Source organism: Acomys minous, assembly GCF_964271855.1.
Source record: "Acomys minous genome assembly, chromosome: 11".
Classification (NCBI taxonomy): Eukaryota; Metazoa; Chordata; class Mammalia; order Rodentia; family Muridae; genus Acomys; species Acomys minous.
Genome location: NC_140492.1, coordinates 58061560 through 58078538, shown reverse-complemented (window position 1 = coordinate 58078538; position 16979 = coordinate 58061560). Strand labels below are relative to the sequence as shown.

Below are 16979 nucleotides of genomic sequence, written 5' to 3'. Positions count from 1 at the left end.
TTGTTCCCTCCATGTGCCTCTCTAAAAGCTTTTCTGATACACAGTAGGTGTTTCTTACCTTTGCTGCCTGGGGCCACGTGCTTTTCGGATTTCAGGTTTTATTTGTTTTACATTTTAGGATATTTCTACATCTATAGTGCAGTCTCTTTGGGGCCAAGTCTAAACACTCAGTTCATTTGTGTTTCATATATACCTAGCCACATAGCCTGCAGGGAATTATGCACCGCATTCTTAGAAATTTTAGGCACAAAACAAAGGCTCGCGGTGTGGGCCTTCTTAATTAAATTTCCGTACAAATTAAATACAGATTTTTTTTTTTTAGAATTGCATCATTTGAGATATAGGATTTTTACACTGAGAATATTCCATCTGTGCATAGAAACATGCACATGTGAGTGTGTGTCCTTCTATGTTATGCGTCCTCTCTGTTTGTTATGTATGCGAACGGCCTCATCCTCTTTGCTTTAGCGGCGGCTTGATATCTGGGGGGGGGGCGGTGTCTTGTGCTGGATGCAAATTTAGATTAACTCCAAACTACGTTCTCGTCACCAGATCGTCTTTCCTGCTCTCTGTGTCTAGCTTCATGGTGAGTGACGCCTGGCTCTCTCTCAGGGTATTTGCACTACCTGATGCTGCTCCAGAGATGGACGACGCATTCTAACCTTCTGTGTTTTCATGTGTTTGCCATTCTCACGGGTGTTTGATGGTATTTCACTATGGGTTAAACTTGTGTTCTCTAATTACTGATGATGTCATGGGTTCTGAAATACCCTTAGAACTATGCCCCCCCCCGCACCCCCGCCACCCCCGTTGATTCCATAGGAATTCTGGGAGTGCCATAGGCTGGAAGTTCAAAGCTGGCCTTGCCAACATAGCGCTGATGTTTAAAGTCATGAATGAGGGTGGGTGGGGGTGGGGGTGGGAGGGGGTTTGCAGAAGCCTAGTGTGTGAGTTTAGGTGGGGTAAAGGCGTAATCTTGGGGACGAGGCAAGGATGCTACTTTAGATACCATCTCCAAGGCATGGAGAGTGGGCTAGGGAGAGCAAGAGGGATTGGCTGTTGAAGGAGGAGGCAGAAGGAGCCAGGTGAAGAGTCATCTTGGGGAAGGGCAGCTGGTTCGAAGGAAGTTCCTCAGGAGAAGAACATGGGATTGAGCTGTGACTGCTGCTTTGGCTCCAGAACCATCCACGTGGCTGAGGTAGTTTCCAGGAGAGACAGTTAAAACATCTTTCCACTCCCATGCCCTCCTCCATGAACACCTGGCATGCGTAACTGTGCGTGCATGACCACACGCACATGCGTGTTAGTGGAACTTTCCTGTTCTGGCCACCAGTGATTCAGAAGTGTCTTCCGGGTGCACTTGGACAGCTTGTGTTTTGTGTCAGTGTTTTGTGTCACGTGGGGGCCTTTCTGTTTGGTGCAGTTGAAACACTAAGGCGTCCAAAGTTGTACAGTAGCGCCCTATGTTAATAGCGACACAGCCCATGCCTCTGGTATTTAGTAGCTAACTGTGTGCCCCGTCCTTGGCTTATGTTATTACATGTGAGCTCAGGTGTCACACTGACCCCATGAATAGGACATTAGTTTTCCAAGTTTACAGGTGAGAAGTCACGTGGAGAGTGAAGTTCCAGAGACGTTACATTTGATGGTTAGCATTTAGCCCTTAAATTTCTGACAATTTCTATTGAAATTTCATAATTCTGTATTGTTGTTATTCTCATAGAAAGGGCCAAATAAAACACCTGTAGCAGCCATCTGCCTGACCAGCTTCGTGACCATGGCCTTTGTCCTTGTGGGTCAGGTGAATGTTCTGGCACCCGTTGTCACCATCGACTTCATGTTGACCTACATCGCAGTGGACTACGCTTACTTTGCCCTCTCCATGGCTCACTACAGCCTCCCTCAGTCTCCCGAGCCAGTGCCCAAGGAAGGCCAGCATGCTCTGCACTGCTCCGAGCACCTGCTCCAGGACAAGGCTCCCAACTATGGCTCTGACACTCCTGCTAGAAGCCGCCCTGAGGGCACCCTGTTAGAGTTCACCAAGGACATGGATCAGCTCCTTCAGCCAATGCGGGGGCTTGAGAGTAACCAGCTTGGGCCAAGAGAGGGTGACCAGACCCCAAAGAGGCAGAAGAGCAAGTGTGAGAAAGGAGCCAAGCGAACCCTACAAGATAGCTTCCTCTTGGACCCCGGGTCTCCTTTGTCAGCTTCTACGGAGGCCCCTGACGGGTTGTCCGCTGCCTCCTGCAAGGAGCAAGACTCCTATCAGAACCAGCGGATGGCTAGGAGGAAGTCACGTGACCCACTTGATCCTGACCTGTGCACCCAGCCTAGAGTGATTGGAGAAGGTGAGTACTTTGGAGTCATAGTGGGGTGTCCTAGTTTGGGGTGACCACCAGTTGCTTCATCTTCCCAATTACTGCAACCCAGTTTTCATAACTTTTGGTAATTTTAATATTTATTTCAAAATGTTGAAATTTAGGTGCAGTTATAAAATTATTTATAATTCTACCATGTTATATATACACTAACTAATTTTATACAGAAATTTCTATCCACTGTGCATAAGATAGAGCTGGGGAGTCAGGGCTAGAAAATGGAATATTATTCTCCGTTCACTCAGAACTCAGCTAAAGGGTAAGCACGGATGGTCAGACTATGTGATCCTTCCCCGGGAACCTTTCTTACTGCTTGCTGAAGTTCTCACAGAAGAGAACGCTCTTAAACCAGACACTATGAGATGAAGGGACGGAAGCTAAGGAAGTCTAGCCTTTCTTAAAACTGCAAACCCAAAGCCACAAAGAAAGTCACTGTATGCATGAGAATCCCTGGGAGAAAGAAAACATCTTTGAGGACATGCCATGTCCTAGGTGCTTTATATCTTCCTATAATTTGCACCTGGAATGCTGTCCAAAGTCCCAATGTTAAATGCATGGCCCCAGGATGGTGCCATTGGGAGGCAGTTGAACTCCTAAGAGGAGGAGCCTAATGGGAGGTCTTTAGGTCATTGGAGGAATGCTCAGCCAGGGGGTTTGGGGGTGCTGTGCCCTCTCTGTTCTCCTTTGCTCTTTGGCCTGTGATATGAGCAAATATTATTCTATCACATGTTCCCACTGTGGTGTGCTACCCAACTAGGAGTCCCGAAGCAGTGGAGTCGGCTCGTCACGGACTGACTCCTCCGAAACTGTGAGCCAAACAAACCTTTCTGCTTTAAAAGTTGGTGAACTGGTTAACTTTTTATCACTATGACAGCATGCCCGAGAAAACAACTTAAGCAGGGAAAGCATTTATTGGTGCACGCCGTTTCAGAGGGTTCTGTCCACTCTCAGGTGCATTTATTGTGTTTGAGCCTGTGGCAAGGTTGAGGTGTCACAGGAGACAGGCACAGAGGGAGAAAGATGCTCACCTCTCGGCAGTCAGGAAACAGAGAAGAAAACAGAAAAGAACCAGGGAACTGGTAACATACCTTCTCCCATCAGGCCACACTTCCTAAGGGTCCATTCGGTACAGGCTCATCAGTGAATGAATTGACCCAGTCACCTCCCAGTAGGCTGGGGACAATCCCTGAGCACATAAGACTTTTAGGATGACACTTCCTAGTCAGATCGTAATTGATTGAGTTGATCATCTCAGGTGTTTGTTACAATGACACAAACTGACTCACACACCATCTATTACTTCATGTGGTATATATAATAGATACCAGCATCTTCCAAGTTACAATTGAAGATTTCCAGTGACGTCATAGAGAAGTTTGAGCAGATTCTTTGCAGGACTTGATATTGCCTCCTGGTGACTGTGTGTGTCTAGGCACTTGGCATTACGCCATCTCTTGAGGTCTGTACAGTAGGTGTAGGCAGAGGAGAAGGCAAGACAGAGGTCATAGAAAGAGATGTCTATCCGGGTGGTGGTGGTGGCACACGCCTTTAATCCCAGCACTTGGGAGGCAGAGGCAGGTGGATCACTGTGAGTTCGAGGCCAGCCTGGTCTACAAAGCGAGTCCAGGACAGCCAAGGCTACACAGAGAAACCTGTCTCAAAAAACAAAAACAAAGACAAAAAAGAAAGAAAGAGACACCTAAAAACAAGCACCTTGTGTTCCTACCAGCTAGCTTCTCCTTCTGACTTGGTGGTACATTTTAGTGGTAGGCATGTTATTAACATATAAAGCATTATTTTATTTTTTATCGAAATCATAAGTGCACATTTTAATAATCCAAATGGCATTAAAAGTTCTTCTGTCAGGAACAGTGGTTTCCACACTTACATACTATACCTTCCCTTCACCCTTCACTAACCCCAGTCCCACCCCCAGGATAAAACGTTGCTTTTCCTATTAGCCTTTCTATGATTAAATAATATCTGTATTGTTTTTCCCCCCTTTTTTTTTTTAGTTTTATAAGACAGAGTCTTACTCTGTAGCCCAGGCTAGCCTAGAACTTTTAGACCAGGCTGGCCTCACACTCACAGAAATCCCTTGTCTCTGCTTCCTGGATGCTTGAGATTAAAGCTGTATGCATCATCATGCTGGGCAGATTACAGATTTCTTTACTACATGCCTCTTTTTTTCTATTTTTTATTAATTTATTCATATTGCATCTCAATTATTATCCCATCCTTTGTATCGTCCCATTCTTCCCTCCCTCCCATTTTCCCCTTACTCCCCTCCCCTATGACTGTGACTGAGGGGGACCTCCTTCCCCTGTATATGCTCATAGGGTATCAAGTCTCTTCTTGGTGGCCTGCTATCCACACGTCTCTTTTTTATTTTTATTTTTATTTTGGTTTTTTGAGACAGGGTTTCTCTGTGTAGACCTGGCTGGCCTGGACTCACTTTATAGACCAGGCTGGCCTTGAACTCACAGCGATCCACCTGCCTCTGCCTCCCGAGTGCTGAGATTAAAGGTGTGCGCCACCACACCCAGCAATGCTTTAGTTCTTAATCTATGCCCCATTTCTCAATGCCTCTGGTTCCCTAAGGACAGAACCTTTCTATCTTTTTGGGTTTTGTTTGTTGTGTTATAAGATCTCAGGGTCTTATTATATAGCCCATACTGATTTTAGAATTATTATGTAACCATCACTTGGGCTTCTTAGTCCTGCAAGTGCAGTCGTGCCCCACAATCCCCAGCAAGACCTCTGTGTCTCTGGAGATTCCTTTCTTTCTCCATCATCCATCATGCTGATATTGTGTATATCTTTCCTTATTCAAGTAATGTGTGTGTGTGTGTGTGTGTGTGTGTGTGTGTGTGTGTGTGTGTATTTCTTTACTTCACTTTCCAGCTTTCTTTCTTTTGCATTTAGTTACCTAAAACTGTCATCTGTTCTTAACAGGGTTAAAACTACACAAGAAATGTGTGAGTCAGCTCCCGTCCCTGAGCAGTAGGCACACAGACACGGCCTGGCCAAGCCATCCTGAGCTCAATACAGCTGCTCCTGTTGTCACAGCCTCTGTTTACCTGTTCACTGATGTCCTTGGTAACTTTCTGTAGCCCAGCTCTGCCACTCCCCTCCCTCCCCTGGCAGCCTCCCCGCCTTCCCTGCCCCCCTCACCCCATCCCAGCATATGCTGTTTAACAGTCCTCTGTTTTCTTTTCTTGCCATCTTGTTCTCCTTTCTGGAACACATGACAAATTTATTTCCCAGTTTTTCTAGTGATTTTTTTTTTTAAAGTTACCTGCTAGGTCGGTCATAATGAGGCTTGATTAACAATAACAAAACCACGAGACAGTAGTGATTTAAGCTGCCTCCTACAAAAGGAGCCAGAGGTGGGCAGAGCGTGGCGAGCACAGCAACTCCACAGCCCTGAGCGCCTCGGACTCCGTCTTTACCACCCCCGCTCAGCACACTGTCCTGCCATCCACGGTGTGGCAGCTAGACCCTTGCCATCACATCATATCCAGCAGTGGGAAAAGGGCAGGCCGCATCACAGATGAGCCTCCAAACCGAGTCACATGGGCCTTCCTGGAAAGCCCACCATGCCCGGCTGTGTTGCCATGGTTGGCATTTAGTCGTGTGGTTGATTAACGCGAGCTGTAAGATGAACTAACAGATGTCTTTTCACTCAGTGTACCGCTACTTATCAAATAACCAATTGCTTTTGTGTCCTTCCCCAGGAAGGCGAGGCAAGGTGCAAACCGTCAATCTATGCCATGCTGTGCTGTTTTTAGCTTCCAAGGACTTTGGTTGTAACCTGACTTGTCCATATCTCCATTTCCCCTCCTCACTTTGAACATCAACCCTATTCCTATTTTGGTTTGTTTCATGTATATGGTGGCTTCTTTTGTGTCCTTGACATGCATCATCATCACGCTCTCCCTGTAAAATCTTTCTGCTCTGATGACTGCCCGTTTTCTCTAGATTCTCTTCCCCTTGGTGCCCTTCCTACCCCTCCCCCCCCACCCTTGGCCCCCCTGCTTCCTCCCCCAACCTTCCTCCCTCGCTCTTTTCCTCCTTCCAGCCTTCTCTTTTTTATTGCAAAAAATTTTTTAAAAATATTTTTCATATATTATGTTCTGATCACAGTTTCCCTGTCTCTTCTCAGATCTCTCCGCTTCCCAGCCATCCAACTCCACACCTTCTTTCTCCTTCTAAGGCAAATGGCCAATAAAAAGAACTAGAATAAAACATAGCAACAGTCTAACAGGTGGAGGGGAAAAAGCAAAGAAAAAAGCACAAGAAACATATATACACACACAGACACACACATACACACACACACAGACTCACACATGCACAAAAATATACATATGTAAAACAGAACAAAACAAATGCAAACCTGGAAACCATAATAGGTAAGCAAAGAAATGAATAAGGTAAAAAATGCCCAGACAAAGCATCATGAGACACACACACACACACACACACACACACACACACACACACACACACTCCAAAACCACCACTGAATTAGTTCATTTTGTGTTGGCCGTCTACTGCAGGTCATGGAGCCTCCCTTCAGTGTAGTTTGTACCCAGTGAAGCTCTATTGGAGAAAGATAACTTCCTTTGCAATCAATTGGAGATAGTTTCTGGGTTAGGGATGGAAGCTCACGGCTGTTTTTTTCCTCTCAGTGCTGGGACCCCATCTGGCATGGACCTGGCTTGGAGCCCACAGTCTGTGAGCTCATCTGTGCATCAGTCCTGTTGTATCTGGAAGGCACTGTCTTCTTGGTATCATCCATCCCCGCCGGCTCTTACACTCATTCTACTTCCTCTTCTGCATCGATCCCTGAGTCCTAAAGGGGGAAGATTGGTGAAGACATCCACTTAGGACTGAGTGGTCCAAGACCTCTCACTGTGCATGGTCCTATTGTGGGGTCTCTGCCTTAGTTCCCGTCTCTTGCAGAAGGAAGCCTCTCTGACACTGGCTGAGCAAGACACTGACCTGTGGGTATAGCAGAAGGCCGTTAGGAGTCATTTTATCACTCTGTTCCTTTAGCAGAGTGACAGCATTTGGTTTTCTCCAAGGTCCGTGGCCTGTCAAGTTCTGGGCAACCTGAGCATTACCAGGCATGGGTTCTGTCTGGAGGAGTGGGTCTTAAATAAAATCAGACTTTTGTGCCGCTATTGCAGCAACATATCATGCTGGTGAAACTCTGGCCACCACTGTAGATCAAAGGGTTTGGAACTGAGTTGGTGTTTTGCTTTCTTCTCTGGTAGTGTGCAGAATCCTGCCCAGGACCATAAGCACTAGTCAGTAAGGGTTATGGCTGTAGTTAGGCTCCCCCTCAACTTACCCATGTGCCATGGGTTATATAGGTATTGTCTCAGGAATAGGGCCTTACCATCAGTTTGTGGAGAACAACCAATAGCCTTGGCAATAGCCTGTGTTGTTTGCAGGTATAAAGGAATTTTAATCCAGCAACATGGCTCCTCTGGCAAGGGATCACATCCAAAGACCTTCTAGGTCTATGTGATCTGGCTAGAATGCAGACACACTCTTAGTACACACCTTTAATCCCAAACAGTGAAAGTAAGGTTAGTTTATAGAAGGAAGCAGGCATGTGTGAAAGTGATGTCTAACTGAGAGACGGACAAAGGGATGAATCAGAGAAAGATTTGACAGAATAGGATATGCCCACCTCTTACTAGAACAGAGCTGACTTAAGAGATGCAGTGCAGAAGGAGAGAGAGAGAGAGTGGAGGAGGAAGTTTCATAGGGAGAGTTTCACAGAGGCAGGTTGTAGAGAGAACAAGCTAGACACAGGGGAAGACCGACAAGACAGAGAATGAGAAGGAGCCAAAAGGTTAGAGCAGATTGCTGGTGTTAGTTTGAGGCTAAACAGAGCAATTCATTCAGTAGCTGAGAGAAACCAGTTTGAATCAGTCAGCTTGGAGAGGACTTTGAGCCAGACCAGCTGAGTCGAACCAGCCAGCCAGAGTTCAGAAAGAGCTAGAAAAGGGTGAGCTTATTCAATAGTAAGTCTCACAGGCTGAAAACATTCTAGGCCTAAATTAGATTATATGGAGACTAGAAGCTTCCAGGACTAGGCCTAGAGTAGCAGACAGAGGCTGTAAGATGACAATTACTTGAGGTGAATAAAAGTGACTTTAATAGGGAGTTTCCATGAGGCCCCTTTGGCCAACAACTTAATTAAATGTAACCTGTTCCTGGTACTGGATGCTTCATTTGGTGGTAAGAGAGGTCTAGTTGGGTCTTTGTTATTTGGTGGTTTTATTTACATTTCTATTGTATTTGTATATATTTTTAAAGAGCTTCTACTTTAGTAGGTTTCCATGTGGCCCCTCATATGGCCCCCAGAGTTAGCTATACCTCTCTGTAGTCTCTCCCTCACCCCTTTCTTCACTCCTCCTCTCCACTGAATCCTATTCTAGTCTCCCACCCCCCACTCTTTCCATGACTATATATTCTACTTCCCTATATGAGGGGTTCCTCCCCCCCTGCCTAGTCCCTGACTTGATACTTAACCTCTGCTGTCGTATGGGTAGTAGCATGCTAATCAAAGGCTTAAAAGCTAATAATGAACATATAAGAGACTATGTATCATATTTGTCCTTTTGGGTCTGGGTAACCTCACTCAGGATGATTTTTCTAGCTTCATCCATTTACCTGCAAGTTTCATCTTTTTGTGTAAATGTACCACCACGTTTTTATTAACCATTTATCTGTTGATAGACATCTAGGTTGTTTCCAATCTCTGGCTTTTATAAATAAATAGAGCAGCAATGAATATGGATCAGCAAATGTCTCTATAGTCGAGTACAGAGTCCTTTGGATATATGTCCAAGAGTAGACTAGCTGGATGTTGAGGCACAGTTTTGCACTCCCACCAGCAATGGGTGAGTGTTCGCCTTACCCACGGCCTCTACAGCATGAGTTGTCATTTGTCTAATTGCTGATCTTGGTCATTCTTACTGGTTTAAGATGAAATTTCAAAGTAGTTTCAGCCTTGCATTTCCCCGATGACTAAGACTGTTCTTTTTAAGTGTTTCTCAACCATTTGTGTTTCAACTTTTGAGAATTCTCTACCTGGTTCTGTGCCCCATTTTTAATTGTGTTATTTGCTTTCTTAATGTACAGTTTTCCTACTTCTTTATATATTTTAGATATTAGCTTCCTATTAGGTGTGTAATTGGTAAATATCTTTTTGTCATTTTATAGCCTGCTACTTTGTCTCAATGACGATGTCCTTTGCCATACAGAAGCTTTTCGGTTTTATGAAGTCCTGTTTCATAATTGCTAGTCTAGTGCCTGCACTATCGGTGTTCCATCCAGAAGGTCTTTACCTGTGCCAGTGAGTTTAAGATTACCCCCCACCTTCTAGTATATCTGTTTCAGAAATACATAAGGTCTCACGTTGAGGTCTTTGATCCATTTGGACTTGAGTTTTGTGCAGGGGGATAAACATGGATCTATTTGCATTTTTCTATATGCAGACATCCAGTTTGACCACCACTATTTATTGAAGATGCTGCCTTTTCCCCCACTGTGTACTTCTGGCTTCTTTGTCAAAAATGAGGTGTTCATCGGGTCTTTGATTTGATGGTTGCCATGTTGTTTTTATTACTATGGCTCTGTAGCACAATTTGAGACTTGGGATGATGATACCCCTCCAGCAGTTCTTTGATTATTCAAGATTGTTTTAGCTAATTTTATATGAAACTGAAAATTGTCCTTTCAAATTCTGTAAAGAATTGCGTTGTCTGTTGATGGGGATGGCTTTGAATCTGGAGATTGCTTTTGGTAAGATGGCCATTTACCTATTAATCATTCCGTAGATCTGAACATTGGAGATCTTTTCACCTGCTGATGTCTTCTTCAGTTTCTTCAGTATCTTGGTTAGAAGATCTGTATCTGTATACACACAAACATATATGTATAAATATAAGCCATATATATGTTTACACATAAACCATACACACACACACACACACACACACACACACACACACACCCTAAGTTTGATCATTTTTTTTCTGTCTACTTCTTTTGGTTGTGGTTTCTTCTTTTTGTTCTAGGGCTCTCGGATATATTAGCAAGGCTCCTACTACAGCACCTGTCCATTTTTTCAAAGTTACAGCTAATGTATGCACTCTTGGCCTTTTGGACCCATAATCTACACCTGTACATTTAGTCAAATACAGATGAAAAGTATTTGGGAAAAATATTGAATTGCCACTGCCCCGTCTTGTACTTAGTCCTGGGGTGATTTAATCTACACCAGAATCAAACATTATTATTATATGTATACATGTAACACATATATAATTATTATATTATCCTTACTCATAACTTACTTAATAACTATTTATATAGCACTACCTAGTATTTGGTACTATAAGTAATATAGACATAATTTATCATGGAAGAGAATATGCAGATTCTCTGAAACACTGCATTTCATGTGTGAGATACAAATTTTGGTAACCATGGAGATCTTGAAATAAATTATCAATGGATGACAAGGGTCAAATGACTGTACTGAGAGCCATTTGGAAGATCTGAACATAGACCTGTTGCTTGGGGCACCTTACTGCAGAATGGCTGGGGATAAGCTGGCCTTTTCGCTGGCCCAAATGTGAACAGCTGAAGGTTTCACTGGGGCTCTTTTTATTCTTTTTGGTTCTAACATGTCTGGGAGGGGAAACATAAGCAACAGCCTGTATTCTGGGAATAAGGTAAAACAAGTCCTACTGTGCAGGGCGCAGAGCCTCTCTTTGTTGCTCCTCTGTGCCCAGCACAGACACCATGGCTGGGTCCCTTCAGAGGAAGAGCACATTGGACAGGGCATTCCAAAAGAAGAGGTTTGTCCTTGGTTTGCTGGGCCCCCTAGCCCTGTCAGCCTGTGGGAGATGGCACCGCTCCTGTCCTGAGCTCTGCTGAGGTCCTCCAGGTGAGGTGACAGCTCCTTTCAGCAGCATCTGTGGCCCAGAGTTTGTCTCTTCTGTTCCCCACAGGTTGTCCTCACTGTTACTTATAAGAATTATTTCCATCCCCGCTCTCTGCCCTCTGTTTTGTGTTTACACTTGTTTTGGTGCCTTTCTGTCCTCTGTGTGGGTTTTTCCAGACAGACATGTGGTGAGTTAAAAATGTTTTTGCATTTACCTATGAACTCTCTCTCTCTCTCTCTCTCTCTCTCTCTCTCTCTCTCTCTCTCTCGTGTGTGTGTGTGTGTGTGTGTGTGTGTGTGTGTGTGTTCATTCACATGCCATGGTGTGCATGCTGTGCAGGGGTCAAAGGACAACCTGCAAGAGTTGCTTTTCTTCTACCACGTGGGTCCCAGGGATCAAACTCAGGTCATCAGGCTGGCAGGAAATGCCCTTGCCTGCCGAGCCATCTCACTGGGCCAGTCTGTGACTTTTAATCAACAAAGTGTGTACCATCCAGCCGTGCAAGCTTAGCAATGCCAGGGCTCCGATTGGCTGTTTCCTCCTTGCTACTTTTTCCTTGGCACAGCCATGCCTCCACTCATTGTTGGACTTTTGCCAAATCTCCAAACTCCAGTCTCTCCCCACCCTCCTCTTTGCACTGCCCATGGAACAGCCTGTCTGGCTTGCTTAGAAGCCCCTCTGGGCTCCTGTCCCATCCCCCATCAGAAGTGCAGATCTGTCATGTGGACAGCTTATCATCCCTGCTCTTGCCTTCCTCTGGATCACATACTCCTGACCATCCAAGCATGGAGCACAGAGCGTTACAACTGAGCCCAAGCTAGGGCCCTAAATCCATCACATCTTTCTCCGTACGCTGCACTGTCCTCTCGGATTGCCTCACCTCCTCCTCCTCCTCCTCCTCCTCCTCCTCCTCCTCTATCTGTTTGGAAAACAATGATGCTTCAAATCCATCTGGCTTTTTAAAGACTTCAACTGGTTTTGAGGACTTAGAGACGTCTTCCGCTGTGCCAGCAAAGCATTTGATCCCTGGGAGGTGCCTAAACTCTTCCCCCATAGTGTGGTAGATGTTCGTTATCAGGCTTGTTTGCACAGTCATGTCCAGGCTCACTCATCTGTTTGTCTTAAGGAAAACAAACATCCATCTTCTTCCTGTGCGGTGACCTTGATGCTTCTCGGGGTCACACACCGGTCCTTTTCACCTTTGTGTCCATCGTGATGCTCCCTCTTAGTCCAGGGGGTACAGCAAACGTTTGATAAAGCTTAGTTAAGTGGACAAACAGTTGAACAGAAGTGACCCCCAAACTTGAAACACTGATCAGTGAAACAGGCAAGAAAGGTTAAGGTGTTAAGTAAATGCAGTCTTTAATAAGCCAAATGCCATCAAGTGATAAGAATGAATCAAAATAAAATATTCTTGATAGCATGGATTAAAAATAACTTGGGCTGTATTTTATACATTATATACACACAGCGTCCTTATTTATACCAGCTGGGCAAGAGAGAGATTTCCGAATATCATCATCAAAGAAAAAAGGAGCTGATTAACTAGAAATTAAAAAAATGTGTGTGCAATACAGCGTCACAGAAGGGAGCAATTACCCTGCCAAATGCAACTGATAAAAGTGTACCTTCTAAAGCACATTATTTTTAAAAACAGGAAGGTCAGACTCCAGATTCTGCTGAGAGGTCAGGAGGCATGAATACAGTCTATCGGAAAAAAAACTGGTACCCAGATTCATTCATGTCCACTCAACAGAGTTTTATTCTTAAGTATATATCGCCAGTACCTAAAATTAGCGATCCTGTCAAGTGTGTCCTATGAAACTTCACAGAGGTACATCCTTAATATGAATCGGTTCTTCCCTAAGCCCAGAGACAGGCATTAGCCTTTTACGGATGATAATACTGGAGCTTGAAGAAGTTGGATACTTAGGAATGTCAGACGGCCAGAATTTGAGCACACGTTTGTCTGACTTTAAAAGCACAATACAAAGTGCTGGAGAGATGGCTCAGTGGTTAAGAACACTCACTGTTCTTTCAGAGGACCAGGGTTCTATTCCCAGCACCGACATGGCAGCTCACAACTGCCTGCAACTTCAGTTCTGGGGATTCAGTGCCTATGCAGGCACCTGCATGCTTGCGGTACACATAAATGCGTGCACACATACACATAAATTTAAAAAGATAGAATGAAATGCACAATACAAAAATGCACTCTACTTGCTGAGGGCTTCTGTTGTGAGCTAGACTGTGATACTGATTAAATGAACACATTTGTGGTTGTGTGTGGTGGCCCACACCTGTACTCCCAGCATGCAGGGAGCTGAGGCAGGAAGGTTCCTAGGAGTTTAGAGCCAGCCTGGGCTACATAGTGAGATTTCAAGCTAGCTTGGGCGATACAGTAAGATACTGTCTCAGACAAACAAAGACATGTCTATTGAGTCATTAACAATCTAAATAAAAGGTACAGGTCTGGTGATCAGATATAATTTACTATAAGCAATGTAAGTTCATTCATTCTTTTTGGACTTTTCGTGTTGTTGGGGGAGCTCAGAATTTCTCTGTGTAGCCCCGGCTGTCCTGGGCTCTCTTTGTAGACCAGGCTGGCCTCGAACTCACAGAGATCCGCCTGTCTCTGCCTCCCAAGTGCTGGGATTAAAGGCCTGAGCCAGCCCCACCAGCACCACCAGCACCACCCAGCCCATTACTGTGCTTTTTAACTAGAAGTGTTTATCCTATTTCCTCCTGATTTAAATTTCTCTACTGACAGCTCCTATTTTTAAGGCCATGGATACCATGGCCTCGAAGTCATTGGTGCTCTATCTTCCTTTAAATCTCTGCATGTATTTAGAATGAGTCCTCTGAAGTCTGTGTTAAGTCTAACATGTAGGCTCACTCAGTTGTTTTTTTTTTCTCTTGATTTTTGTTTTCTGTAAGAACGGGTCACAGTTTCCTATTTCTTTGCATATCTTGTAATTTTGAGTTGAAAACTGGACGATGTTATAATACAGCGTAGCGGTTCTTGGCTCTGACAAATTCTTGTGAGTTTTGTGTACTTGTTTTGTTAGTCTAAGTAAAATATCTGGATTTAAACTGTGGCATCAATCTCCCCTGTAGTATGTGTGGCTGATGACGTCTTTCAGAGGCTTTTGTTTTAGTTTTGATTTTTGTCTTTTGAGGCCTACCCACCTCCCCCAGAAGGTGGCCCCTGTGTCTACCAGTCTGTAGACGTCTGTCACCTGCAGATGGACTTGTGGAGAGCAATGGGAGCATCATCATGAGTCTGGGACAGGTCTCCAGCCTCCCTTGGCTTTTACATTTTTCCAGACGTTCTGGCCTTCCCTGTCATCCAGGGACACGTAGGAGTTCCTGGTCTTGCAGGGTCTTTCATTTCCAGCCTCTCCCTTGACTTTCTAGGTGACTGTTCTGTCTGGCCACGCCTACATCCTCACACTAGTGAAGTGAAGGAGTGACAATGCTCCATTTGTTCTACTGGGTTCCTTACGCTTAGCGTACAAAGCTAGCTTTTCTCTCTGATCCAACTGTTTGTCCCTTCTAGAAGGTTGCGGCTGGCAGGAAGGCCACAGAATCACTGTCGTCACCCTAAGCTTTTTGTTTGTTTTTAAATTTATTCTTTGATAAGTTCATACCTGCACACAATCTGCCTTGATCATATCCAGAAGTTTTCTGATTTTGTTTCGTACTTGAGATTGGACTCAGGGCCCTGTGTATCCCTGGCAAGCGCTCTACCACGGAACACCAGCCGCAGCATTGGTTTTACTTTTTATTTTGAGACAGGGTTTGACTAACTTGTTCATGCTGCCCTTGAATTTGCAATCCTCCTGCCTTGGTCTCCTAAGCATATGAGAGTGCTTCCAGGCCCTACACTCCAGCAGGTTTTGAAAAAGAAGTGCTTTTCAGTTATTTTCCCCATTTGGTAAGTTTCTGAAGCCCTGAGGTAGTTCTTTTACACACACAGACACATGCATTCATGCACACACGCACGTGCGTACACATGCACACACATTCTTTTACACTTATTGTACGGAGGAAGACTCATAATAGCTGAAAGTCCCTTTGAAGATGTAACAAGAGTTAGAAAATTGTATAATTGGCCTGATTTGGAAAAATCCGCTTGGGGAATTGTGTATCAGGGAAACAACCCAACCCAAACAGCAAACCCAAGAATGTGTTCCCCATTGTTATGGTGACATTGTTTGTATTGATGACAAATTAGAAATAAATGTTCAGCATTTGGAAAGTGGCTAAGCGAAGTGTAATATCAATATGATCAAAATACCATGTGTGTTTTAAACGCAATCCCATGCAACATAAATCTTTGGTTTCCATATGCTGCTTAATGAAGCAACTCTGGCCAGCCTGAACACAGCAAACATGGCTCTGGCAGGCTTTGCCCTTCCAACCCTTTCCCTCTGCCTTGCTAAAAACTGTTAGACTGCATTGCTAAAGCCAGCCACCAAGGTCCAGTCCCTTATTTGTCCACTTCCTCCTCCTGAGGCTGACTACCAAGGTCCAGCTATCAAAGTATTGAAGTCCAGCACACAAAAGCCCCCTTTGACTCACCTAATTAACATGCCAAATTAAAATTAAACACCTCATCCTATCATGGGGTCTCCCCTTTAGCCTACCGTCTCCTTCCATCCGGAGTCAGTCCTTTGTCCCCACTCTGTCCCCTCCCCCAAGACAAACACCCTTTCCTCTTCTCCCTTGTTCATTTCTTCTTCTCCCTGGTCCTCTGTCTCCTGCCTTTGTCTCTTATTCCCTGCCCTTTGACCCTCTGGGGCAAATAAATCTCCTTTGTGCTGAGAACTTGGTCTTGGGGTGTCCTGAGCTGATAAGGATCCTTACCTTTACGATTCCATGTTTCAGTATTTGAGGAAGGGGAAGTGGGGGTGTGTTTTAGTGGCAGAACGCTTGCCTGTCACCACAAGGCCTGGGTTTGATCCCCAGAATCACAAAAAGGAGGAGGAAATAAGGGAGGGAAGGAAGGAATTTTCAGAGATAGCTTAGTAGAGAGCTGAAATAATTGCTATGAAATTCCTTAGATTTGGTAACTTAAAAAATGGACACAATTGGTTTCTCCCTCCCAAGAACGGGGAACATAGGTGCATATCACACTGTCCCTATGACCACCTGCAGTGGAAGGTGCACATCACGCTGTCCCCATGACCACCTGCAGTGGAAGGTGCACATCACGCTGTTCCCATGACCACCTGCAGTGGAAGGTGCACATCACGCTGTCCCCATGACCACCTGCAATGGAAGGTGCACATCACACTGTCCCCATGACCACCTGCAGTGGAAGGCACAGCTCACAGAAGGCCTGAAATATCTGTACGTGCATGAGCTTCATGAACATAAAAGGTCACAGACATCCCACTAGATTGTATCTTTTTTTTCTTTTTTCTTGCTTTGCTGTTATTAACGTGTATGATGCTTTTCTTGGCTCAATTGTTGGCTTGATAAAGTATAGCTGCCTTCCTAGTTGTTGCTCCCTAGTATTGCCGATATGAGGAACTATCTTCTCCCCCCCCCCCCAAACGTTTGTAACACTTGCTTCTTTATTTGTTTGTTCATTTATTTATTGTTTTTTTGAGGCAGAGTT

General features: G+C 44.7%; 1 protein-coding gene across 2 annotated transcripts in view; it reads left to right on the top strand.

The window, feature by feature from the left end:
- SLC12A8 (solute carrier family 12 member 8) overlaps positions 1-16979 on the top strand; it is a 145706-nt gene that overhangs the window by 106190 nt on the left and 22537 nt on the right. For both annotated transcript variants that reach the window (XM_084802149.1, XM_084802150.1), the window contains one exon: positions 1724-2348. In XM_084802149.1, coding sequence (XP_084658275.1) covers positions 1724-2348 — 625 coding nt within the window. The remainder of the gene's footprint in view (positions 1-1723; positions 2349-16979) is intronic.